Source organism: Pseudophryne corroboree, chromosome 6 (genome assembly GCF_028390025.1).
Source record: "Pseudophryne corroboree isolate aPseCor3 chromosome 6, aPseCor3.hap2, whole genome shotgun sequence".
Classification (NCBI taxonomy): Eukaryota; Metazoa; Chordata; class Amphibia; order Anura; family Myobatrachidae; genus Pseudophryne; species Pseudophryne corroboree.
In genome coordinates this window covers 644,376,637-644,401,585 of record NC_086449.1, presented here as the reverse complement: position 1 = coordinate 644,401,585, position 24,949 = coordinate 644,376,637, and the positions used below count along the sequence as shown (strand labels likewise).

Genomic DNA, 24,949 nt, shown 5'->3' with positions numbered 1-24,949 from the left:
TGAAGGTAATGACTCTTGGCTTGATGCTTGTTTAAGTGAGGAAGTAACAGAAAATACAGAAATAGTAAACCACTGCGCTCTGGGCGGCTGCAGTTGTGTAGACCCTGGATGTCACTCAACACCCGGCAATATCAACATAAAATAAAGAAATGAGTACTACCTCAACTGCGCACAGCTTAAAAAGTCCACTCAGATGTCTTACACAATCCGGAACACAGTCAGTCTTTAAAAAGATAGGAGGTAATCTTCCAATCTTTTATCCTTTGGTCCGTTAGGTAGAGGAAATCCCTCTAAGTAGGTCCAATGTTCCTCAAAAGACAAAATAAAATAAAAAGACAATATCGTGTAGTACGTCCTAGATGTTAGATTGATAGGTCAATTTAGCTTTCGTGGTTGATCGTGCTGATCCGTACCATACTCACGTCTAAATCCGATCAGTTTCCACACATAAAGGTATCTTTATTGGTCCGAACCTCTTCTAACTGGGTGGAAATGTTGCTCACACTTTATGGATTTCTCCCAGATTGGTGTTCCAACATGCAAGTGTAATGGGAATAAAGATAGCCCGAATTACTACACCACAGTGATCCATTCCACCAATCCTACTAATAGCTAGGGAGAGAGACTAGCATACCATACTTACACTCCAAGAGTGTTGAATAAGCCCATAAAGGTATCTTTAACAGTTTACCACAATCAGACAAACCAATGAGTGTCAGAAAATAGGAGGCCAAGCATACCCCACTTACAGTCGTCTGACTTGTAATAAGCTGTAGCAGTTTCTTTCACCACTGCCTTCCCAGGGAGTGGAACTCCAATAATTGAGTATTTCCAATCTATTGAAATGGATGTCTGGAAGGTCCGCAGGAAGTTTGTAGCCTCACACCAACGCGTTTCGACCGTGGTCTTTGTCAAGGTGTGTGCTGAGGGCAACCAAACATCAATTTATACCCACTCACAGGAAGTGTGTAATAATGTGGGAGGGGTCAGGCCAATTACTGTTAGCCGATAAAATAATATAAATTCATATGGTTAAAAAAGTGATTGACTTATAGTGTGTAAGGAGCGCCCCTTCAGTGTTCTAGGGACGTGTTTTAAAAATGCTGGTATATGCTTTAAAAAGCCTAAAACACTTAATTATTAGCGCTGTGCGTTCCACCTAGTGCTGGTGGAACGCACAGCTTCCGCCGGAAGTAGGTGCGGTAACTGGTCCCAAGATCCGGCATGCGTTCCACACATCTTCGTGGAACGCACGACTTCTGCCGGGGTGACACGACTCGGGAGTGCCGCTGCGCTGTTGGCGGCCGGGGAGGGAGTGTGCGCCGGGCATGTATCTCATCACATGCGTTCCACTGGGCTTAGGTGGAACGCATGTAGGGCGGAAGTGCTACGATATGGTGGGGAATGTATGATACCCATCTCATATTGGCAGTAATATAAGGTTCATCATAAAACCATTACATTAAAACAGGAATGGCATACATAGAAAACAATATAGAAAATACATAAATGAGGAGGAGTAAAAACAATTACAATATAAACTATAATAGGAGAACAGTACAGTATGGTGATAATACACCGAGGATATTTGTTTAGTGGTCTTCCTTGTCAACGGGGACAACATAATAACTTAGATGGTATAAAGGAGATATTAATAGATATATGGAGAAAAATATAATAATAAATATACAGGAATAGACAAGAATAAAAATAATAATAATACTTTAAAAATGTCATATATTAAAACCATACACTGCGATAATAGTAAACCGAGTAGGTATATATGATGTTTTTCCATGTTGTCAGGAAAAAGAATTTTATACGTATAGAACAACACGCTAAATTAGATGGTATATGGAACATTACAGTACTTATCATGAATCGATTATCCAAATACACAAATAGTGCAAAAAGGGTACACGGTATGTCCATTAATGCCTAGATATCTGCAAGGATTTGTTTGGGGAGAGTATCAGAACAGGAGCTCGGAACTTCCTGTGAGTGGGTATAAATTGATGTTTGGTTGCCCTCAGCACACACCATGACAAAGACCATGATCGAAACGCGTTGGTGTGAGGGCTACAAACTTCCTGCGGACCTTCCAGACATCCATTTCAATAGATTGGAAATACTCAATTATTGGAGTTCCACTCCCTGGGAAGGAAGTGGTGAAAGAAACTGCTACGGGCTTATTACAAGTCAGAAGACTGTAAGTGGGGTACGCTTGCCCTCCTATTTTCTGACACTCATTGGTTTGTCTGATTATGGTAAACTGTTAAAGATACCTTTATGGGCATATTCAACACTCTTGGAGTGTAAGTATGGTATGCTAGTCTATCTCCCTCGCTGTTAGTAGGATTGGTGGAATGGATTCCACTGGGGTATAGTAATTCAGGCTATCTTTTTTCCCATTACTCTTGCACGTTGGAACACCAATCTGGGAGAAATCCATAAAGTGTGAGCAACATTTCCACCCAGTTAGAAGAGGTTCGGACCAATAAAGATACCTTTATGTGTGGAAACTGATCGGATTTAGACGTGAGTACGGTACGGATCAGCACGATCAACCACGAAAGCTAAATTGACCTATCAATCTAACATCTAGGACGTACTACACAATATTGTCCTTTTATTTTATTTTGTCTTTTGAGGAACATTGGACCTACTTAGAGGGATTTCCTCTACCTAACGGACCAAAGGATAAAAGATTGGAATATTACCTCCTATCTTTTTAAAGACTGACTGTGTTCCGGATTGTGTAAGACATCTGAGTGGACTTTTTAAGCTGTGTGCAGTTTAGGTAGTACTCATTTCTTTATTTTAAGTGAGGAAGTAGTCCTTGAGAGACTAAGCAACATAAAGATTAATAAATCACCAGGCCCAGATGGTTTTCATCCGAGGATTATTATAGAGCTTAGGTCGCAGCTAGCAAAACCCCTATACATGATTTTCCAAAGTTCAATTACATCAGACATGGTGCCAAAGGATTGGCACATAGCTGAGGTAGTGCCTTTATTTAAAAAGGGAACTAAAAATAATCCTGGTAACTATAGACCAGTTAGTTTAACCTCCATAGTGGGTAAAATATTGGAAGGTATTTTGAGGGATAGCATACAGGATAATCTGCAGGTTGAGAAGATTATTAGCAAAAGTCAGCATGGATTTGTAAGGGACATATAATGTCAAATTAACTTAATCAGCTACTACGAGGAAGTGAGCGTGAATCTTGACCAGGGAAAAGAAGTGGCTGTGTTGTATTTAGATTTTACAAAAGCAGTGCCTCACAGGAGACTGATCATCAAGTTTAGGGAACTTGGCCTAGGATATACTATTTGCACATGGATAGGTAATTGGCTGGATAACAGAGTACAATGAGTAGAGGTCAGCTGGGCACCAGTAGTCAGCGGAATACCACAAGGGTCCGTACGTGGCCCGCTACTGTTCAATATATTTATCAATGATCTAGGAATAAGCCTGGAAAGCACAGTGTCAATATTTGCAGAGGATACTAAACTGTGTAAGGTAATTAATTAAGAATGCGATGTGGAGTCTCTACAGCAGGCATTCCCAAGCACGGTCCTCAAGGCACACCAACAGTGCAGGTTTTAGTGATATCCAGGCTGCAGCACAGATGGTTAAATCAAAATAAATGAACTACTAATTAAGTAACCTGTGCTGAAGCCTGGATATCACTAAAACCTGCACTGTTAGTGTGCCTTGAGGACCGTGGTTGGGAATGCCTGCTCTACAAAATGACTTATTTAAGCTTGAAATCTGGTTGTCTAAATGGGGAATGAGGTTCAATATGGAAAAATGCAAAGTTATGCATTTTGGGACAAAATTTAGGGGTAACCGTGGTGGAAAAAGATTTGGGGGTGCTCATAAATAATAGGCTTAGTAACAGTACACAATGTCAAAATGCAGCAAAAAAGGCAAATAAAGTGCTTGTGTGCATAAAACGGGGCATTGAGACAAGGGACTGTACAAATCATTGGTACGTCTACACCTTGACTATTGTGCTCAATTTTGTGCACATTATAAAAAAAGATATCAGGGAAATAGAGAGAGTTCAAAGGCGAGCTACTAAATTGATTAAAGGGTTAGAGACACTGGAGTACGAGGAAAGGCTTACTAGTTTAAATATGTATACACTAGAAAAGAGGCGTCTAAGAGGAGACATTATTAATATATTCAAATATGTAAAGGAGCTAGCAGCGGATTTGTTTATTAAAAGAACTCTGTATAGGACATGTGGGCACTCACTGAGGCTAGAGGAGAGAAAATTCAATACACAACATAGGAAAGGGTTCTTCACGGTAAGGGCAATAAAGATTTGGAACTCCCTGCCAGAGAAGGTAATAATGGCAGACTCTGTAAATGCATTTAAAAAACGGATTGGACACATTTTTAACTGGAAAATGTATCCAGGGTTATAACATTTAGCATAGTGACATTAATATCTGGGAGTGGTAGAATCATAGTTGTCAATTGGTACTAAACCATTACTCCAGCAGGTGCTTTATAATATGAACAGCTTAAAACAGAATACAGGTTGAACCCGATGGCATTTTGCCTCTTTTCAACCTCACTATGGCCCTCATTCCGAGTTGATCGGTCGCAAGGCGAATTTAGCAGAGTTACACACGCTAAGCCGCCGCCTACTGGGAGTGTATCTTAGCATCTTAAAATTGCGACCGATGTATTCGCAATATTGCGATCACAAACTACTTAGCAGTTTTAGAGTAGCTCCACACTTACTCTGCCTGTGCGATCAGTTCAGTGCTTGTCGTTCCTGGTTTGACGTCACAAACACACCCAGCGTTCGCCCAACCACTCCCCCGTTTCTCCGGCCACTCCTGCGTTTTTTCCGGAAACGGTAGCGTTTTCAGCCACACGCCCATAAAATGCCGTGTTTCCGCCCAGTAACACCCATTTCCTGTCAATCACATTACGATCGCCGGAGCGATGAAAAAGCCGTGAGTAAAAATACTATCTTCATAGCAAAGATACTTGGCGCAGTCGCAGTGCGAATATTGCGCATGCGCGCTATGCGGAATTTCACTGCGATGCGATGAAAAATACCGAGCGAACGACTCGGAATGAGGGCCTATGTAACTATCAGCAGTAGCACGAAGAGGATGGTGAGGGGGACAGTCAGACAAGGGCTTGTGTCTGTCAGAGAGGCGTAACCATGTCTCCTTCACGTGCAGTTTCTGCAGGGGGACGGATAATCCCAATATGACATGCCCCCCCCCTCATCTTTCCTAATTCTAAATCACCCTATACTCTTTTGTTATGTGAACTCTCAGTGATCCCAGAGTAGAACGGGTATTGATACCCCTACTATCATACCACACTGTAAACGCCAGACTCCATCCGATTCTGGAAGCGAAGCAGTGTTGGGCTTGATCAGTACTTGGATGGGGGACCTCCCGGGAAGATTGAGTTTAGTAGAGGTTTAAGTGATTGGCCTACTCTAAGCCTAACACTGACAGCAGATTAACAACTTTTTTCTATTCTCTCAGCATAATCACGTTTGATTATTCTTCTCGTTTCCTCAAATCATTATACCAACAAATTTTCATATACTAACCATTTCACATACGAATTTCCTATGGTCACAATTTTTGAAGAATAATCCTTGTGAGCATACCCATGAGTCCATTGAGTATCAACCCTGTGTGGGTTTTATTGACTATTACTGACGATTTATATCACATTTCTGATCTTGTCTATATGAGATTATCTCATGTATCCTTTGCACCCTAGAGATCACAGATGTGAAACTCTTAAACTTTGTGTCTGTTTTTTATATGTTTGATTAGGATATACCAACTGTTTGAATTTTTAATCATGGATTAATAAATACAATGTTTAATTTTTCTACATTCTAGTCTTCTATTGACTTTTTCGAGAGTGCACCCAAAAGAGAGTCTTCTTTCTTTTTTTGTCCTGTTTAGTATCAGACTGACTCAGGGTGCACCGCCAATACGAACATCAAGAGGAATCTTGCCCTCCTATTTGTGTAATTTTTGTCCTTTCATGCTGATTAGCGCAATATCTATGATGAGTGCGGTATCCCCCATATTTGTTCTTGAGAAGGGAAGAGTAGCCTGAAGCAGACACATAGGGGGATACTCAACCTGTACCTGGGACCACGGCTGATCCAGAGAATGGAGCCTAGAATTGTGTTACTTTGTGTGTGTGTGTGTGTGTGTGTGGGGGGGGGGGGGGTTATAATCTCTAAACTCAACCAAAATGCTATTAGTTTAGTGTTGGATGGCAATAAACTGTTTTATTTAAAAATCAAAGGAAACCCAGTATTTGACATCAGTGAAAGGCTGAATATTACAGAGGTGCACAATATTCCCAAAATATACACTTGCATTTTGTACATAACCTGTACTGGCTCCCAGAATTGTTTTGCACAAAGACACTTTGCAGAATGGTAATTCATACATATGGCAGTGCCCGTGGTGCCACAGTAACAGGGGGATCTGTAGTCTGTTTCATATCCCATCAAGATAATTCTTTTGTAGTGGAATACTTGGGTTTCTGACACCGCAGCAATGGAATATCAGGCTAGTAATGAGCAATGTATATTACTTCACGGTTCAGGTTAGAAATACAGAAATCTTCTGGTTTAGGGGTTACCGGCCTTTCAAACATTTTGATCTTATACATTATTTCTGTGTAACACTTTTAAAGTGATGGCAGGATCCTAACAGACTGATCTAAACCGGTGTTATTTAAGATTTACTTATTCTAATAAAAAAAGGGTATATTTCCTGGGCCTATACAGGATGTGTGGTCTGGTGACCTCAAGGACACGTCTGGTAAAAGTCATCTCTCCTAGTGCTAATTCCTTAATGTGATATAAAGGGACCAGTACTTAAAACTGGGGGCCGGGATCCCGGCCGTCTGTATGCCGGCAGCGGGGCGAGCACTCATCACGCTGCTGGCACGGTGGCTTGCTGCGCTTGCCACAGGATTTATTCTCTCTCTATGGGTGTTGTGGACACCCATATGCTGCGGGATGTAATGCCATCCGAGTCCGGCGGACGTGCGGGATACCGGTGGAACGCGAACGTTTTTTTAAAGGGCCAATCACTTACAAGGCAAAACCCTCTAAAAAAAAATGTCAAATTTCACCCGGCATCCCGCACAGCTGCCGGACTCAGGCGGCATTACATCCTGCCGATGGTATGAAATACTATAGACTTATGAAAGATATCACTAGTTACATTGTCCTTGACCCTTGCTAACCAGTGAGGAGAGATTGGCCATCACCATCAAATATACATATTTTTCCATATTTCCAAACTGGATCATGGGCGCCCAGCTCCTTTCTGCTTTATGACCCATCGTCTCCAGCTCTTATTCTCTACTCCATGTCATGACGCTCATCTCCAGCAGCCAGACCTCTTATTGTATAAGTGCTAGGACAGTTCAGGTTGAGTATCCCTTATCCAAAATGCTTGGGACCAGAGGTATTTTGGATATCAGATTTTTCCGTATTTTGGAATAATTGCATACCATAATGAGATATCATGGCGATGGGACCTAAGTCTAAGCACAGAATGCATTTATGTTACATATACACCTTATACACACAGCCTGAAGGTCATTTAATACAATATTTTTAATAACTTTGTGTATTAAACAAAGTTTGTGTACATTGAGTTATCAAAAAAATAAGAATTTACTCACCGGTAATTCTATTTCTCGTAGTCCGTAGTGGATGCTGGGTACTCCGTAAGGACCATGGGGAATAGACGGGCTCCGCAGGAGACTGGGCACTCTTAAAAGAAAGATTAGGTACTATATCTGGTGTGCACTGGCTCCTCCCTCTATGCCCCTCCTCCAGACCTCAGTTAGGGAAACTGTGCCCGGAAGAGCTGACATTACTAGGAAAGGATTTGGAATCCAGGGTAAGACTCATACCAGCCACACCAATCACACTGTACAACTTGTGATAACTATACCCAGTTAACAGTATGAACAACAACTGAGCCTCAGTCAACAGATGGCTCATAAAAATAACCCTTTAGTTAAGCAATAACTATATACATGTATTGTAGAGAGTCCGCACTTTGGGACGGGCTCCCAGCATCCACTACGGACTACGAGAAATAGAATTACCGGTGAGTAAATTCTTATTTTCTCTGACGTCCTAGTGGATGCTGGGTACTCCGTAAGGACCATGGGGATTATACCAAAGCTCCCAAACGGGCGGGAGAGTGCGGATGACTCTGCAGCACCGAATGAGCAAACTCAAGGTCCTCCTCAGCCAGGGTATCAAACTTGTAGAATTTTGCAAAAGTGTTTGAACCCGACCAAGTAGCAGCTCGGCAAAATTGTAAAGCCGAGACCCCTCGGGCAGCCGCCCAAGAAGAGCCCACCTTCCTCGTGGAATGGGCTTTTACTGATTTAGGATGTGGCAGTCCAGCCGCAGAATGCGCAAGCTGAATCGTGCTACAGATCCAGCGAGCAATAGTCTGCTTTGAAGCAGGAGCACCCAGCTTGTTGGGTGCATGCAGGATAAACAGCGAGTCAGTTTTTCTGACTCTAGCCGTCCTGGAAACGTAGATTTTCAGGGCCCGGACTACGTCTAGCAACTTGAAATCCTCCAAGTCCCGAGTAGCCGCAGGCACCACAATAAGTTGGTTCAAATGAAACGCTGACACCACCTTTGGGAGAAATTGTGGACGAGTCCTCAATTCTGCCCTGTCCATATGGAAAATCAGATATGGGCTTTTACATGACAAAGCCGCCAATTCTGACACACGCCTAGCTGAGGCCAAGGCCAACAGCATGACTACCTTCCACGTGAGATACTTCAACTCCACGGTCTTAAGTGGCTCAAACCAATGTGATTTCAGGAAATCCAACACAACGTTGAGATCCCAAGGTGCCACTGGAGGCACAAAAGGGGGCTGAATATGCAGCACTCCCTTAACAAACGTCTGAACTTCAGGCAGTGAAGCCAGTTCTTTTTGAAAGAAAATAGACAGGGCCGAAATCTGGACTTTAATGGATCCCAATTTTAGGCCCATAGTCACTCCTGACTGTAGGAAGTGCAGAAATCGACCCAGCTGGAATTCCTCTGTTGGGGCCTTCCTGGCCTCACACCAAGCAACATATTTTCGCCATATGCGGTGATAATGTTTTGCTGTCACATCCTTCCTAGCTTTTATCAGCATAGTAATCACTTCATCTGGAATGCCCTTTTCCGTTAGGATCCGGCGTTCAACCGCCATGCCGTCAAACGCAGCCGCGGTAAGTCTTGGAACAGACAGGGCCCCTGCTGCAGCAGGTCCTGTCGGAGCGGCAGAGGCCATGGGTCCTCTGAGATCACTTCTTGTAGTTCTGGGTACCAAGTTCTTCTTGGCCAATCCGGAACGATGAGTATAGTTCTTACTCCTCTCTTTCTTATTATCCTCAGTACCTTGGGTATGAGAGGAAGAGGAGGGAACACATAAACCGACTGGTACACCCACGGTGTCACCAGGGCACCCACAGCTATCGCCTGAGGGTCCCTTGACCTGGCGCAATATCTTTTTAGCTTTTTGTTGAGGCGGGACGCCATCATGTCTACCTGTGGCCGTTCCCAACGATTTACAATCAGCGTGAAGACTTCTGGATGAAGTCCCCACTCTCCCGGGTGGAGGTCGTGTCTGCTGAGGAAGTCTGCTTCCCAGTTGTCCACTCCCGGAGTGAACACCTGTTTTGGTTTCAGGAGGTCCCTGACCAGAGATGACAATTCCTGGGCCTTCTCCACCGGGAGAAACACCTTCTTCTGTTCTGTGTCCAGAATCATGCCCAAGAACAGCAGACGCGTCGCAGGAATCAGCTGCGACTTAGGGATATTCAGAATCCAGCCGTGCTGTTGCAGCACTTCCCGAGATAGTGCTACGTTGACTAACAACTGATCCTTGGACCTCGCCTTTATAAGGAGATCGTCCAAGTACAGGATAATTATAGCTCCCTTCTTCCGAAGGAGTATCATCATTTCAGCCATTACCTTGGTAAATACCCTCGGTGCCGTGGACAGACCAAACGGCAACGTCTGGAATTGGTAATGACAGTCCTGTACCACAAACCTGATGTACTCCTGGTGAGGTGGGTAAATGGGGACATGCAGATAAGCGTCCTTGATGTCCAGCGACACCATAAAATCCCCCTCTTCCAGGCTTGCAATAACCGCCCTGAGCGATTCCATTTTGAACTTGAACTTCCTTACATAAGTGTTCAAGGATTTTAAATTTAGAATGGGTCTCACCGAACCGTCTGGTTTCGGTACCACAAACATTGTGGAATAGTAACCCCGTCCCTGTTGAAGGAGGGGAACCTTGATTATCACCTGCTGAAGGTACAGCTTGTGAATAGCCGCCAGTACTACCTCCCTTTCCCTGGGAGCCGCTGGCAAGGCTGATTTGAGGTAACGGCGAGGGGGAGTCACCTCGAACTCCAGCTTGTATCCCTGAGATACCACTTGTAGAACCCAGAGATCCACCTGTGAGCGAACCCACTGGTCGCTGAAGTTCCGGAGACGCGCCCCCACCGCACCTTGCTCCACCTGTGAAGCCCCAGCGTCATGCGGTGGACTTAGTGGAAGCAGGGGAGGATTTTTGTTCCTGGGAACTGGCTGTCTGGTGCAGCTTCTTTCCTCTACCCCTGCCTCTGGCCAGAAAGGATGCGCCTCTGACCCGCTTGCCTTTCTGAGGCCGAAAGGACTGTACTTGATAATACGGTGCTTTCTTAGGCTGTGAGGGAACCTGAGGTAAAAAAGTCGACTTCCCAGCTGTTGCTGTGGATACGAGGTCCGAGAGACCGTCCCCAAACAATTCCTCACCCTTATAAGGCAAAACCTCCATGTGCCTTTTAGAATCAGCATCACCTGTCCACTGCCGAGTCCATAATACTCTCCTGGCAGAAATGGACATTGCATTAATTCTAGATGTCAGCCGGCAAATGTCCCTCTGTGCATCCCTCATATACAAGACGACGTCCTTTATATGCTCTATGGTTAGCAAAATAGCATCCCTGTCGAGGGTATCAATGTTGTCTGACAGGGTATCAGACCATGCTGCTGCAGCACTACACATCCATGCTGAAGCAATAGCAGGTCTCAGTATAGTACCTGAGTGTGTATATACAGACTTCAGGATAGCCTCCTGCTTTCTATCTGCAGGCTCCTTTAGGGCGGCCGTATCCTGAGACGGCAGTGCCACCCTTTTAGATAATCGTGTGAGCGCCTTGTCCACCCTAGGGGATGTCTCCCAGCGTAACCTATCCGTTGGCGGGAAAGGGTACGCCATCAGTAACCTCTTAGAAATCACTAGTTTCTTATCCGGGGAACACCACGCTTCTTCACACAATTCATTTAATTCATCAGATGGGGGAAAAGTCACTGGCTGCTTTTTCTCCCCAAACATAATACCCTTTTTAGTGGTAACCGGGTTAATGTCAGAAATGTGCAACACATTTTTCATTGCTGTAATCATGCATCGGATGGCCCTTGTGGACTGTACATTTGTCTCATCCTCGTCTACACTGGAGTCAGACTCCATGTCGACATCTGTGTCTGCCATCTGAGCTAGCGGGCGTTTTTGAGCCCCTGATGGCCTCTGAGACGCCTGGGCAGGCGCGGGCTGAGATGCCGGCTGTCCCAAGGCTGTTACGTCATCGAACCTTTTATGTAAAGAGTTGACACTGTCGGTTAATACCTTCCATATATCCATCCACTCCGGTGTCGGCCCCGTAGGGGGCGACATCACACTTATCGGCTCCTGCTCCGCCTCCACGTAGCCCTCCTCATCAAACATGTCGACACAGCCGTACCGACACACCGCACACACACAGGGAATGCTCTGACTGAGGACAGGACCCCATAAAGTCCTTTGGGGAGACAGAGAGAGAGTATGCCAGCACACACCACAGCGCTATATAACACAGGGATTTTCACTATACTGAGTGATTTTTCCCAATAGCTGCTTATTAACACAAATTGCGCCTAAATTTATGTGCCCCCCCTCTCTTTTTTACCCTTGTTGTACTGGATACTGCAGGGGAGAGCCTGGGGAGCGTCCTTCCAGCGGAGCTGTGAAGAGAAAATGGCGCTGGCTGTGCTGAGGAAGATAGCCCCGCCCCCTCAGCGGCGGGCTTCACCCGCGTTTTATAATGTTAATGGCGGTTTTTTTTTGCACATATACAGTGTTATACACTGTATTATGTGCTATTTGTGCCAAAAAGGTAAACTAATTGCTGCCCAGGGCGCCCCCCCAGCGCCCTGCACCCAACAGTGACCGGAGTGTGTGGTGTGCTATGGGAGCAATGGCCCACAGCTGCAGTGCTGTGCGCTACCTCAATGAAGACAGGAGTCTTCAGCCGCCGTTTTTCATCTTTATCTTCCGTCTTCTGGCTCTGCAAGGGGGACGGCGGCGCGGCTCCGGGAACGGACGATCGAGGTCGGGCCCTGTGTTCGATCCCTCTGGAGCTAATGGTGTCCAGTAGCCTTAGAAGCACAAGCTAGCTGCAAGCAGGTAGGTTTGCTTCTCTCCCCTTAGTCCCTCGTAGCAGTGAGCCTGTTGCCAGCAGATCTCACTGAAAATAAAAAACCTAACAAATACTTTCTTTTCTAGTGAGCTCAGGAGAGCCCACTAGGTGCATCCAGCTCTGGCCGGGCACAGATTCTAACTGAGGTCTGGAGGAGGGGCATAGAGGGAGGAGCCAGTGCACACCAGATATAGTACCTAATCTTTCTTTTAAGAGTGCCCAGTCTCCTGCGGAGCCCGTCTATTCCCCATGGTCCTTACGGAGTACCCAGCATCCACTAGGACGTCAGAGAAACAAAGGTTTCACTATCTCACTCAAAAAAGTCCGTATTTCGGAATATTCCGTATTTTGGAATATTTGGATATAGGATATTCAACCTGTAGCTGAAACTCAGTGATAAAACAGAGAAATAGACTAAACTTGATCTTATTCTGTTCTTAGATAAGCCAACTTGCACGTCACATGACCTCTCCTCTGTATCATGTGATCTGATCTGCGAAATGCAGTAAGGCCGCAGTGCCAGCAGTACACCAACAGGAGGGACATACAGACTGCACTTCTCCCGCTTTTCTCAGTGGAAAAGAGCATCCTAACTCCTGCTTTGCATCAATGTAATAAGGGAAGGGCATTTTAGCAAGGCCAAGTAATGCACCAGCTACAAAATGGCTCACTATCCTGGGATACATTAAAATCAACAAGTGCAATAGGTGGATGGACAGAACTTTGTGGTACCTGCCCCAGCCTTACAGCTAACACTCAATAGCTTGGAGAAATTCTGATCATCCAGCAGTCACATTGAATGGTCAGATAAGTTTGTTTCTGGCTTGTTACACTAGTTTATTTTATATTCAAATGCCTGCTTATTATATTATTATCCCCTAGGGTGTCTTTCTTTGGTTATATGTATTGTGTTCTTTTCTTATGAGAGATTTGTAACAGGCTGCCCACCTCTGTACTAACGCTTGCAGCTACATTTAATAAGGAAACCTGGTGGGCAAAATGTTAAGTATAAATATTGTGAAATTATAACATTTTGTTTGCTTTATGGGGTAATTCAAGTAGTATAAATGAGATATCTTGGGGATGGGACCCAAGTCTAAACATACAAAGCATTTATGTTTCATATACACACAGCCTGGGGGTAATTTTATACAATATGTTTAATACATTTGTGCATTAAACATAGTTTGTGTACACTGTGCCAGGGGTGTATCTAGGGGTCCGGGTGCCCCTGGCAAAGTAAGGGACTGGCGCCCCCCATATTTGAAATAGGGAAGGTGCATGTGCAAAAAAAGGACATGATCTTATGTGAAAGGGGCATGACCATACAATAGTTCCCCCAATTCAAATTATGCTACACAGTAGTAACCCTTATACACATCATGCCCACACAGTAGCAGTTACCTTTACACATTATGCCCACACAGTAATTCTTATAACACTGAGGAGACATCAGCAGTGCCTGGCCTGGCTGAGGAGGCAAAACCACCCATGGCCAGGTAGTATAATCAAATAGTCATGCAAAGACATGCAGTGCAGCGCACTACCTAACTCTTCTATTCAAATGTACATAGCTGTAGTCCCCCCTCAGCACATAGCCCCCACCAGAACACAGCACCTAGTTATTTCCCCCCTCCCAGCACAGTCATAGTCCCCATCCCCCTCCCAGCACATAGCCATAGTCCCCTCCCAGTAAATAGCCATAGCCCGCATGTCCCCAAGCACATAGTCATAGTCCCCCCAGCACAAAGTCATAGTCCCCGAGCACATAGCGACAGTCTCCACCTCTCCCAACACAGTCATACAGTAGTCCATTCTAAAAATTCTATTCATTTTTGGCTTACCATGCACAGGAGGTTCTGGCTAGTTTTTATTGTTTGAAGTTGATTGAAGAGAGACTGGTAGACAGTTATGACAGAGGGGCAAAGAAATACTGAAGCTATATGAAGATAGTGACTTTGGATTCCTGCTTAATACCACCTACTCCCCTTTAATATTCCGTCTAAGGCAGGGTTTCCCAAATCCAGTCCTAAGGGACCCCTAACAACACATGTTTTGCAGATCTCCTCAGTATCCTAACTGAAATAATTAGCTTCACCTGTGGATCTTTCAAATATGTTACAGTAATAAATACACCTGTACACCTACAGTGCTAGAAGATCTGGAAAACATGCACTGTAAGGTATCCTTGAGAAGTGGACTTGGGAAACACGGGCCTAAGGGATTGGTGAAGTAGATTAATACAGCAGCATAATGTATATACTAGAATGAAGAACAAGATAATCATTGTTAAGAGTATGTTATTTAATTATTTTTTATTCCAAAAATAGAACATAGGCATTACCCAGAGTAGCTGCTTAGCACAAAAAGTTCAACAAAACAGAAAAAGTGCGCAATCGTTTCTGTTAAAACTTTTATGCTTCTGCGTTACAAGGATCCACAATGCATTTCTCTTCTAACAGAACCTTTGACTAGGTTGTCCTTTCACAGATCACAGAAGACAAGCCTGCATGTTCCCTCAAATATATTGATGAACTTTAACTCCAAAATCTTCCATTGGTTATGGTAACAGTGTTAGCTGAACATTTGGTTCATTAAAGAAGGAAAAAGTAAAAAAACTAAACAAAAAAGCACCAATGAATCTTGTTTTCAATCACATTTCATATTCTGAACATACAGATTACCAGAGAGATACAATGGTGCTTGAAAGTTTGTGAACCTTTCAGAATTTTCAATATTTCTGATGTCATTTGGCCTAAAACTACCTCAGATTTTCACACAAGTCCTAAAAGTAGATAAAGAAAACCAAATCAAACAAATGAGACAGACAATTAGACATGCTAATTTTTTTAATTGAGGAAAATGATCCAATATCACATATCTGTGAGTGTCAAAGTATGTGACCCTTTAGGCTTAGCAGATATTTTGAAGGTGAAATTAGAGTCGGGTATTTTCAATCTATGGGATGACAATCAGGTGTGAGTGGAAAACCTGTCATTCAAAGAACAGGGATCTATCAAAATCTGATGTTTGTGGAAGTGTATCATGCCACGAACAAAGCAGATTTCTGAAGACTTCAGAAGAAGAGTTGTTGATATTCATCAGACTGGAAAATGTTACAAACCATTTCTAAAGTGTTTGGATTCCACTAATCAACAGTCAAACAAACAGATTGTGTACACATGGAGTAAATTCCACACCATTATTACCCTCCCCTGGAGTGGTTGACCAACAAAGATCACGCCAACAGCAATGCATCTAAATGGTAAAAAATTAACCCAAGGTAACCTCTAAGCAAGGTCAAATGGGCAAGGTCAAAAATAAACCCAAGGTAACCTCTAAGCAACTGAAGGCCTTTCTCACATTAGCTAATCTTAATGTTCATGAGTCCACCATCAGGAGGACATTGAACAACAATGGTATACTTAGCAGGACTGCAGTGAGAAAGCCACTGCTCTCCAATAAGAACATTGCTGACTGTCTGCAGTTTGCCAAAGATCACCGTGGACAAGCCAGAAGGCTATTGGAACAATGTTTTGTGGACAGATGAGTCCAAAATAGAGCTTTCTGGTTTAAATAAGAAGCATTATGTTTGGAGAAAGGAGAACACTGCAATCCGGAATAAAAACCTCATACCATCTGTGAAACACTGTGGAGGTGGTATAATGGTTTGGGCCTGTTTTGCTGCATCTGGCTCAGGATGACTTGCTATCATTGATGGGATAATTCATTCTGAATTATACCAGAATATTCAAAAGGAAAATGTCAGGACATCTGTCTATGAACTGCATCTCAAGATAACGTGGGTCATGCAGCAAGACAACAACCCAAGCACACAAGTCATTCGTCCAAAGAATGGTTAAAGAAGTATAAATTTCAAGTTTTGTAATGGCCAAGTCAAAATCCTGGCCTTAATCCAATCAAAACGTTGTGGAAGGACCTGAAGTGAGCAGTTGATTGGAGGAAATCCACCAACATAACTGAGTTGAAGCTTTTTTGTACGGAGGAATGGTGTAAACTTCCTCCAAGCCGATGTTCAGGACTAATTAACAATTACTTGAAACATTTACATTTGCTGCACAAGAGGGTCATACCAAATAGTGAAAGCAAAGGTTCACCTACTTTGGCCATTCACAGATATGTGATATTGGATCATTTTCCTCAATCAAAAAAAATGAGCACTTCAAATGTTTTGTCTCAATTGTTTGATTTGGTTTTCTTTACCTAATTTTAGAACTTGTGTGAAAATCTGAGATAGTTATAGGCCAAATTTCAGAAGAAATATTGAAAATTCTGAAAGATTCAAAAACTTTCAAGCACCACTGTATGCAATTTACCACACACATCTGTATTAATTTACTCCTTATCTACAAAGACGCTCACTGTACGCGCAAACATCACAGTGGAAATGTAACTATAAATACTTCAGTGTTCATTCTAGCAGCCTGCACTTGCCACAACACACAATGTTAATCTTTCCTGCCTGGGATGTTGCTTTCTGCTCGGGTGCTTCTAGCACACTCTGGCCTGTATCTCAGGGCTAAGAAACAGACCAGTGTGTGCTAGAAGCACAAGAGCAGAGAGCAACATCCCAGGCAGAAAAGAGGAACAGCATGGGTTGTGACAAGTGCAGGGTACTTAAAATGAACACTATACTTCTTATTTTCATCATTTAGAATCACCAACTTGAAAACAATGATTAGCGTGAGCATTGTACACAAGTCTTTATATTGTGTTCATTTTAAATATATAATTGTACTACTCTGCTTTCCTTCTCTTTTTTTCCCTTTCTGGCTAGTTTGGTTGGTTTCACCACACTGGATACCAGGAGTGAATAGGAGACAACTTTAAAAATCTCTAATAAACAAAAACTTAAAATAGCGCATGTCAGTCAACTTCTGTTAATCCGCAAGGCCTCAGGAATTCTTGTCCTCTTTCGTGGAACCATTTATTTGAAACTGCAGAGAAAAAGAGGTTAACAGATATATTTACAAGTAGATATGGAATTTACAGTGAATTATTGCTTTTAGAGGGGAAAGTACATATTGCCTCTATATCCTGACCGAGCCATGCGAAATGTCAGCGGCCAGTAAGTAAAATCTGAGGAAGTCTATTCAGCCAGAGCACAACAGTGAAAGCAAACCAGTTTACATAGCATCAGAATGCTTTTCCTACACTCATAAATGGAAATGACCCTCAAAGCACTGATAGACTTCAGGCTGGCAAGCTGCTGCTAAAGTAGATTGCTATGCTCCAAAAGTGCACCAAAACCAGATTAGCTAAAATCCCAATTGAAATAAAGTCAGTAAACATGTATATATTTACTACAAACAGATTATGCATTGATGTATGACATTTCTGACATCCTTTTTTCATTTATTTAAACAATATAAATTTATTTAATAAAAACTACAAAATCCACTGTCATTGAGTAATAGGTGCATAATATATTCAAGAAATAATATTCAGATACCAAGGTGTAGACTATTTAAGTTTTGCGGCCTGCCCCCTGTAAAATCTGAGAATCCTTACTGATGCAATTTCCGGCACTAAGAATCCTTTGTTCAGCTAAATGTACCATTACTGGGTCACTCTGATAGGAGCTCATCGCAGTGATCAGTAAGAAGTAAAGTGATTGCATGTGCAATCACTGTACTTCCTGCTTCGGACTTCAAGTGCGGTAATGCGCTGGTTACAATCGGTGACAGAGTGGCCCATAAACTACTTTGGGCTAACGCCGTCTTTAGGTTAATCTGAAAATGCAGCAGACCCCATAGTAAGCTACGAGATGCGGTCATGTGACCATCGCTCGAGATCCCGGTGGTCACCATGCCGACGCTGGGATCCCGAACAATCAAAATGCCGGCAGACAGAATGCAGACACACAGGGACTATTTCCGTTCGTGGGTGTCCGCAACTCCCATAGAGTGGGAATAGAACCTGTGGCGAGCACAGTGAGCCACTGAGCCTGCTGCGTGGCAATCTCTCACATCAGAGTCCATACTCGGATGGAGAACCTGCACCTAGCATAGGGCTGGTGCTACCAATGGTGGAGTCTAATGCAGCAAGCATAATTGCGTGTGTGCGACTCAGTCCTTGCACATTCATACGCATGGATGTATACCAGGGAAGGGCTTGTTGCGTTGTTAGCATAAAGGTGTATACAGTATGTGCGGCCGGCAAGAGATGCACACACCGACACGGCCACATCAGACTCAGAAGCCAGCTTTACTACTTAAATGCACGTTATACTCAAACTGACAGTGGCGCTACATACTTTTCAACAAATGAATTATTATTATAGAATTAATAAATCACTGGTAAAAAAAAAAAAGATATATATTATGTAATAGTCCCCAAATGCTTAGTGATTAATTCCTATGCTACATAAATCCACACACATTTATAATAAACGGTGATTCATAGGTCTAGAAACACCCTTACAAAAAGGAAATGAGTGTATACATAGGATATACATAGGATATGGGAGTGAGGGGAAACTTTTTAGGGTATGTCACCAGTATGGTGGCCATATTGAAGTCAGCTATCTTGGATGCAACTGTTTTTATTGGGAAGGTAGTCATGTGACATATCAAACAGATGCAGAATTTTATAAGAAAAATAATGGTGCTCTTTGTTTTCACATATCTTTATTCTCGAGTTTTTAACTGAGTTTTCTTTTGTAGGTAGTGACATTAATATTTCCTTCCTTATTTCCTTTTTATAGGGGTGTTTCCACACTTATGGACCAGCCTGTCTAATGAATCCCACAAAATAGACAATCCTAAAAATTGTACGAGAATACATTTTCTATACTTTACTTGGTTCTGTTTATAAGTACCCACACCTACCCTATCACAAGGAACAGGCTGATGTTTGAAAAAGTATACATGCAATCAGGGGTGCCCCCTTGAGCCTCCCCAGCCCCTCCCTGTTTCAGCGCCTATGCAGGACTTTACCTGTACAGCATAGCAGGATGTAGGTAAAATGCCGGCTGCCGAGATCCCGGCGTTCAGGATACAGATGCCAAGATCCTGACAGTTGACAATGCCGCCATCTGGAATACCAGTGCAACGGGGCTATTCCCACTCATGGTTGTCCCCGCAAGGGGACTCTTAGCGCTCGCCCCGCTGCCAGCATTCTGGCGGCCGGAATGCTGCTGTTGGGATATTGATAGCCGGTATCCCGTCCGCAGATATAACGTATCACACCCCAGTATAGCAACAGACCCTCAGTGTCTACAAAGCACTGCAGTACTGTAAAATGCACTTCCAGCAAAGAGATGTGCATGGCATTTTAGCTGTTTTGTCTTGACACATTTATGTAAAGTCCACTTTTATAAATTGAATGTTTTTGTTTTGTAGTTTTATCAAACCAAAAAATATATAGCTGAATTAGAAATATGTGAAAATATACGTTATGGTAAGAACTTACCGTTGATAACGTGATTTCTCTTATGTCCACAGGTATCCACAGGATAACATTGGGATATTGTCGAGCGACAGCGAAAATGGCACCAACACGGTCACAAGCTTTCTGGCCTCCCAGGATGCATTGGGGCCTCCACTATATAGTCCCGCCCACTGACTCAGTCAGATCAGTTCTTTCCACAGCGATTTTAGGCAGGAACATCAGGCAGAGACCTGTTTAGGCGATAAGAACACACATGCACACCCTTCCATACAAGAAGGAAGAGGTTTTAGTGATTGTCTAGATCCTCAAATCAGATGCGTCAGGGTGGGATCTCTGTGGATACCAGTGGACATAAGAGAAATCACGTTATCAACGGTAAGTTCTTACCATAACGTATATTTCTCTGGCTGGGTCCACAGGATTATCTACAGGATAACATTGGGATTCCCAAAGCCATTTAGTGGTGGGGATGCTCCTGATTGCACAGGAGGACCTTTCGCCCGAAGTCTGCGTCATGAGAGGCGAAAGTATCCAAGGCATAATGTCTGATGAATGTGTTTATGGAAGACCATGTGGCTGCCCTACATATCTGTTCTGCTGAAGCACCCTGCTGTGCTGCCCAAGAAGGACCTACTTTACGTGTAGAGTGTGCAGAGACATTAGCCGGAATAGGGAGATCTGCATGAGAATAAGCTTCTGATATTACCATTCGGAGCCATCTTGCCAGCGTCTGTTTACTAGCAGGCCAACCTCTCCTATGGAATCCGTAGATTCCATAGGAAGAGAGAATCTGTTTTCCTGATGGCACTAGTACGATCTATGTAGATTCTTAAAGCTCGGACTACGTCCAGCGACGCTTCTCCCGCAGATAGTCCCGATACCTGAAAAGCTGGGACTACAATCTCTTCATTCAGGTGAAACTTTGATACCACCTTTGGAAGATAACTAGATCTCGTTCTGAGAACTGCTCTGTCTGGAAAAAAACTTAGGAAAGGAGACTTACATGATAATGCGCCTAAATCTGACACTCTTCTGGCTGACGCCATTGCCAGTAAAAAAAGAACTTTAACCGTTAACCACTTAAGATCTGCTCTCTCAAGTGGTTCAAACAAAGGACCCTGGAGAAATTTAAGAACTAAATTCAAATCCCAGGGAGCTGCAGGAGGAACAAATGGAGGTTGAATATGTACTACTCCTTGAAAAAACGTACGTACATCCTGTAAATCAGCAATTTTCTGCTGAAACCATACAGTTAACGCTGAGACTTGAACCCTCAAGGAAGCAACTTTCAACCCTTTATTCCAATCCTGCCTGAAGGAAATCCAAAATCCTAGCTACTTTAAAAGATCTCGGATTGAAATTTTTTCCAGTACACCAGTGAATATAGGCTTGCCATATTCTATGATACACACGAGCTGAAGAAGGCTTTCTTGCTCTAAGCATAGTTTGGATTACTTGTTTCGAAAATCCTTTAGCCTCTAAGATAGAGGTTTCAACAGCCACGCCGTCAAAGACAGGCGATCCAGGGTCCTGTGACAACAAGGACCCTGCATTAGCAGATCTGGACGTTGAGGGAGCAGTATCGGTGCTTCCACGGACATTCTCAACAGATCTGTGTACCAATGCCTTCTTGGCCAGGCTGGAGCTATTAGAATGATTGCTCCTTTTGCCTGTTTTATATTTCTCACTACTCTGGGTAACAAAGATATTGGAGGGAACAGATATGCCAGCTGAAACCTCCATTCTACTGACAGTGCGTCTACAAGAACCGCTCCTGGGTCCCTTGTTCTCGATCCGTACCGCAGAACTTTGTTGTTTAGACGAGACGCCATAAGGTCTATCTCCGGTAGAACCCATCTGTTCACCAGTGTCTGAAACACTTCTTGGTGTAGTGCCCATTCGGTTTCCTGAATGGTTTGCCGACTGAGAAAATCTGCTTCCCAGTTTAGTACACCCGGGACAAATACTGCCGACAATGCTGGGAGATGGAGTTCTGCCCATTTTAGAATGGGAGTTACTTCCTCCATCAGACTCTTGCTGTGAGTTCCTCCTTGATGATTGAGGTATGCTACTGCCGTCGCATTGTCTGAGCGGATCTGGACTGGTCTTCCTTGTAGATTGTCCTTTGCCTGAACTAGAGCCAAGTAAACGGCCCTTATCTCCAACAGATTTATCGGCAGGCGACTTTCCGTTGCGGTCCATTTTCCCTGGAACCATAGGCTTCCGAGTACCGCCCCCCAGCCTTGCAGGCTGGCATCTGTTGTCAGGACTTGCCACTCTTTTATCCAAAGGGTCTCCCCTTGTTTAAATGGTCTGTCTGTAGCCACCACGCTAGAGACCTTTTTACATTCACTGGAATCTTTATCGTCTGCTTCTTTATCGTTTGATGATTTCCGTTCCATTTGGTCAAAATAAGGTGCTGCAACGGTCTGGAGTGGAATTGCGCATATTCCACCATGTCGAAGGTTGATACTATCAGACCCAACAGTCGCATTGCTGCATGGACTGACATTGTCTGGGCTTGCAACGCTTCCTGAGCCATGACCTGCACTTTGACTATCTTTTTATCTGGTAAGAGAACTTTCTGTAGGCCTGAATCCAATATGGCCCCCAAATGAACCATCCGCTGTGACGGATTCAGAGACGACTTTTCCCAATTTATGAGCCACCCGTGTCTCTGTAAACAAACTATCGTCTGTTGAAGATGGCTCAACAGTAAATCTTGCGACTGTGCTAAGATTAACAGGTCGTCGAGGTATGGGAATATTCTTATCCCTTGTTTGCGCAGACAAGCTGCCATAACCACCATGATCTTGGTAAAAACCCTGGGTGCTGTAGCTAGCCCGAAGGGCAGAGCTTGCAACTGGAAATGTTCCTGGAGGATGGCAAACCTGAGGTAACACTGATGTGATAGTGCTATAGGCACATGTAGGTAAGCATCCCATACATCCAGAGATACCATGTAATCTCCCGGTTCCATAGCCAACATTATGGAGCGTAGCGTCTCCATGTGGAACTTCGGGATCCATATGTATTTGTTCAACATTTTCAGATTGAGAATTGGTCGATATGACCCATTTGGTTTCTGGATTAGAAATAGATTGGAGTAAAACCCCTGTCCCCTTTGTGATGGAGGTACTGGGACAATCACACTTGACTGCAGTAATTTTGGACTGCTTCTAGCAGGGCATTGGCCTTCGACTCTATACGAGATGGGCTGGTGCAAAAAAATCTTTGAGGAGGCTGCCTCCTGAATGGGAACCCATACCCCTGAGATACTACCTTCTGCACCCAGGCATCTGCTGTTGATTGCTGCCATATGTGTGCAAAATGAAGGAGTCGGCCCCCAACCCTGAAATCCTCCAGGCGGAGGCCCGTCTCTTCAGGCTGAGGGTTTCTGTTCAGGTTTGGAAGCTGGCTTCTTGCTAGCCTACTGCTTCCTACCCCTGGATTTAAACTGGGGTTGTTTAGACTCCTCTTTTGCTTTTGCTTTGCCAACGAAAAGAGCGAAATTTTAAACCCTTGGACTTAGGGTTATGGGTAGCCGGAAATCTGACCTTTTTCGATTCAGCCTCTGATTCTAGGATATCCGATAAAGGTTTTCCAAATAATATATTACCTACAAAAGGCAATGCTTCCAATTCTTTCTTGGATTCCGCATCTGCCTTCCAGGTACGTAGCCAAATTGCTCGGCGAGCGACTACTGTCAAGGCTGAAGCTTTAGAAGCAACTGTACCTACATCAATTGCTGCTTCTTCCAAATACTGGGCAGATTGTCTTAAACGGCAAAACCGATCCTCTTGCTCCCCAGTAGGAGAAGGGATGCTGTTCTCTAGTTCCTCTATCCATTCGCCCATAGCCTTTGCTACCCAGGCCGAAGCCATAGCAGGTCTTACCAGTGCTCCTACTAAAGAAAAAATATTTTTCAAAAGGCTATCTACCCTTCTGTCTGTGACATCATTTAATGAGGTAGATGACAGTGGTAAAGCAGATTTATGCACGAGTCGCAGAACATGTGCATCTACTTTTGGAGGAACTTCTCTTTTCGAACAATCCACAGCTGGAACGGATAATAAGAATCCCATCTTTTAGGAATCTTAAACTTTTTACTGGGCGCCGCCCAAGACTCATCCATCATTTCCGTCAGCTCATCTGACGCTGGGAATTCAGCTTTCACTGACTTTGTTCGTTTAAATACAGGTGCTTTAGATTTTAACACTGTCTTGGCTGGCTCTTCCAACGAGAGAACAGCCTTCACAGCATTAATAAGTTCAGCTACATCATCTGAACGAAAACTCTGCGACTGATCATCATACGGAGTCGAATCTATTGTCTCATCGTCCGATGTGTCATCTTGTGTAGTCTGCCACATAGACGTATCTGTCTTAGTTTTAACTGTCTCTTGGTTGCTTGTAGAGGCTACTGGAACCAAGCCGTATGTATGTATGGGTTCATAGTGTAACCTAACCCTTGAGGTGGTGCTACTGTAGTTAACTTGTCCGCTATAGAAGATAGAGTCTTTGCGAACATATTCCATGGTGGCTCTGTTGGTGGTTGAACCAACTCCTGTTTTTTACTTCGCTGAAAAGCGAAACAGTTTGCACACAAACCCTCATAAGTGACCAATTGATTCATATAAATTACCCCTGACTTACAATATAAGCATGTTAGGGCTGTGGGAGTGCCTGATAAATTCTCCTCATCACTTTTGCCGCTCACAGACATGGTATTAATCTGTTTATTGACTACACAATTTGTGATATATATAGAAATATATAGAGGTGAGATCAATCTGACCACAGTGCACCTGATTTGAGGGTCAGAACAGGACTGACATTACACAGAAAAGTCAGCACACATACTAGCAGTCAGTCACATGTTAAAGCATTAGACATTGTCATATGAGAATACAACCTCCATAATAACTTATACATAAGTAGGAAAATTGTACTTCTGTTTTAACTGGTTCTTTTTTCAA

The 24,949-nt window shown here is 43.6% G+C and overlaps 1 protein-coding gene and 1 pseudogene across 3 annotated transcripts in view; one reads left to right on the top strand and one right to left on the bottom strand.

The window, feature by feature from the left end:
• Positions 1-5,338: 5,338 nt before the first annotated feature.
• Positions 5,339-5,457, top strand: LOC134937263 (5S ribosomal RNA; annotated as a pseudogene).
• Positions 5,458-17,080: 11,623 nt separating this feature from the next.
• The window catches only part of P4HA2 (prolyl 4-hydroxylase subunit alpha 2), a 263,726-nt gene continuing 255,857 nt past the window's right edge, over positions 17,081-24,949 (bottom strand). For all 3 annotated transcript variants that reach the window (XM_063928183.1, XM_063928184.1, XM_063928182.1), the window contains exon 15: positions 17,081-17,516. In XM_063928183.1, the coding sequence (XP_063784253.1) occupies positions 17,446-17,516 (71 nt within the window). In that variant the 3' untranslated portion in view covers positions 17,081-17,445. The remainder of the gene's footprint in view (positions 17,517-24,949) is intronic.